A 2,333-nucleotide genomic window follows, 5' to 3' on the forward strand; every position below is an offset into this window, starting at 1 on the left:
ACAAGGAGTCTCAGTCCTCAGGATTACTGAAGCTTCTGAGGGCTTTGAAAATGCTAAAAAACTAGAAGTGTCTCCCTAGAAAGTATCTGGTAGCTGCAGTTGTTCTAATGCACCGGCTGATTACATGACAGTGGCTCTCCTTATTTCCCACAACTAAATTATGTTAGACAGCTAAAATACATGAAATGCTATCCCAGTATCATTTTCTCTGTGAGTTACTGCTTTAGTTGTCAAAGGACAGCTCCATCAATGGAAAAGGAGAAGTCAAGGGGGTAATTTCCACTGCCCTCCTCTTTGCAGAGTTATTAGTTCCTCAGCAATTCAAGTGCAGAATGAAAGCACACTTATATTTGATGGCATTTACACTCAATTTGAACAATTGTAATTGACTTCACAAGCTGCAGCGTGGTGAAGAAATAGATCCAGGGTATCCTTACAGTTAACCTGTATATTTAAAAACAAGAAGTCCATCCAAGTAAACTTCTCTACAAAAATGCTGGTACCTAACAAAATACTAGTGCTTTCCCACACTGGGGTCTCTGTGAAGTGGCAAGCTTACTAAGAAATCATACTGTGTTCCCAAGACTATAAATCAAGGTTCCCTGAAGTTACAGTGAAGGGAGACAACGCTTGCTGTAGTGTCTCACAAGGAGTTGCTTGTGCAAACAAGACTGTACACTGGCTGGGAAGGAGGCGAGGCAATGAATTGACCTGCTAGTGGGATCATATCACCACATCTAATGCAAGGATTAAAGCCCACAGACCTGCTGGCAGCGTGTGGACTCTTGGTTTCACCCTGGCTGCATGCTATCTCCAGGGAATGAGAGCTGGGTTGGGGACCATGGATGCCTTCTGCTTCAGGGCTGTCTTTTCTTCTTGGTTGCAGAGTTTGTTCGCATGATGTCCCGTTGAAGATTATTCTTAGCTAAAGAAGAATCAGCACCTTAGAGAGGGCAGAAGAGGACCTAGATGGAGCATCTAGACCCCATGTTCCCACATGAAGGTTTATCGGCTGGCTGCAATTGGGACATTGCAAGATGACCTGCTGCTCCTCCCTCATGGTGGTCCCCATGCCCCTCCACCCTTTCACACTGTGAAAGACTTGCAACTTCCTACAACTGGAACCATTCCTTGGAGATGATTGCAGGAAACTGCAGAGCCAGGACTTGCCATGATGCTTTCATGGGATATTTGCAACTTTAGACTCCTCCTCCCCAGCTTTATTCTCCCACCAGCTGCTGCAAAGCAAGAGCAGGAGAAATCCTCTTGGCTTGGTGGATGAGAGCAAAGCCATTGGGACTGGTGGCAGCCTCAGGGCGTGCTCTGCACTTCTTGGTTTCCCTTGGTGAACCGTGTCTGTGTTTGCTGTCTGTGTGTGTGTGTCTATCTGTGTGGAGTTATTTATGCTTCCCCGGCACATATTCACATCTCCTGTGGTTATGTTTACCAAGAGTAAATTCAAATACATGTCTTGTGGGGGGAAAGCGATAAATATGCACGCTGAAATGATGTGGAGCCTGGATGTCCCTGGGAGAAGTGGTGGCTGGGCTGGGGGGGAAGGGCTGCGGCAGATGCACACTGCGGCGTCAGCACCGGGGTCCAGAGGCAGGTCCTTGCTGCGAGAAGGCGAGTCACTGCCGGCCACTAAGCCTGTGGCAGGGCTCTGCCCTCCCTCCTGCTGTCCTCACGGTGAAGGGGCTTCTCAGTGAGGGCAGTGTGGAGGGTCCCAACTCTGCATCCCCCTGGCTTGCATGGGGGCAGGTGGGAGCCCCTGCAGCGGCGTGGCAAGGAGCAGCGGGAGAAAGGGCACAGAGGGGAGCTGGGTGGGAGGGGGATAGGCAGCAGTAGCCTATTTTTAGACCATTTCAAACACAACTGTGAGTGTATGCACGTGAGGGCCGTGCTGCGGGAACTGAGCTGTAACACCGTTGGTGCCGGGGTTGGCCGGGAGCCTCCTTGTGTGGCAGTGCCCTGCTCTCCAGCTTCTTCACACTCAAAAATGCTGCACGTGTCTGCAGCGGTGACAACAGCAGCCCCCGGGCCCTACCAGCTGCTTCCAGACATATCAGATGCTTATCCTCCTTCCCCTTTCCCCAAGATGCTCCCAACCTCCTGCTCCCTTCCCCTCCTCTGCCAGACCTACAGTTGTCCCCTTTCTCTATGCAGAGGCTCAGTCACAAGTTGCCAGGACTGGTTTCTGCTTGGCTTCAAAGGGCATCATCATTGCTGTGTGTTTCTCAGTGTGACTGGGAGCTGTTTTCCTCTCAGTTGCCGCCTTATTCCAACTGGGAAGTTAGGGACCAATACCCTCCTGCTTCCTCCATCTCAAATCT

The 2,333-nt window shown here is 50.5% G+C and overlaps 1 protein-coding gene across 2 annotated transcripts in view; it reads left to right on the plus strand.

Moving 5' to 3' along the window:
* The window catches only part of CABP1 (calcium binding protein 1), a 13,455-nt gene extending 11,981 nt beyond the window's left edge, over nt 1-1,474 (plus strand). For both annotated transcript variants that reach the window (XM_009575646.1, XM_009575645.1), the window contains one exon: nt 887-1,474. In XM_009575646.1, the coding sequence (XP_009573941.1) occupies nt 887-912 (26 nt within the window). In that variant the 3' untranslated portion in view covers nt 913-1,474. The remainder of the gene's footprint in view (nt 1-886) is intronic.
* The last annotated feature ends 859 nt before the right edge of the window (nt 1,475-2,333 follow it).

This window comes from Fulmarus glacialis, unplaced genomic scaffold (assembly GCF_000690835.1).
Source record: "Fulmarus glacialis isolate BGI_N327 unplaced genomic scaffold, ASM69083v1 scaffold13154, whole genome shotgun sequence".
In the NCBI taxonomy this organism is placed as follows: Eukaryota; Metazoa; Chordata; class Aves; order Procellariiformes; family Procellariidae; genus Fulmarus; species Fulmarus glacialis.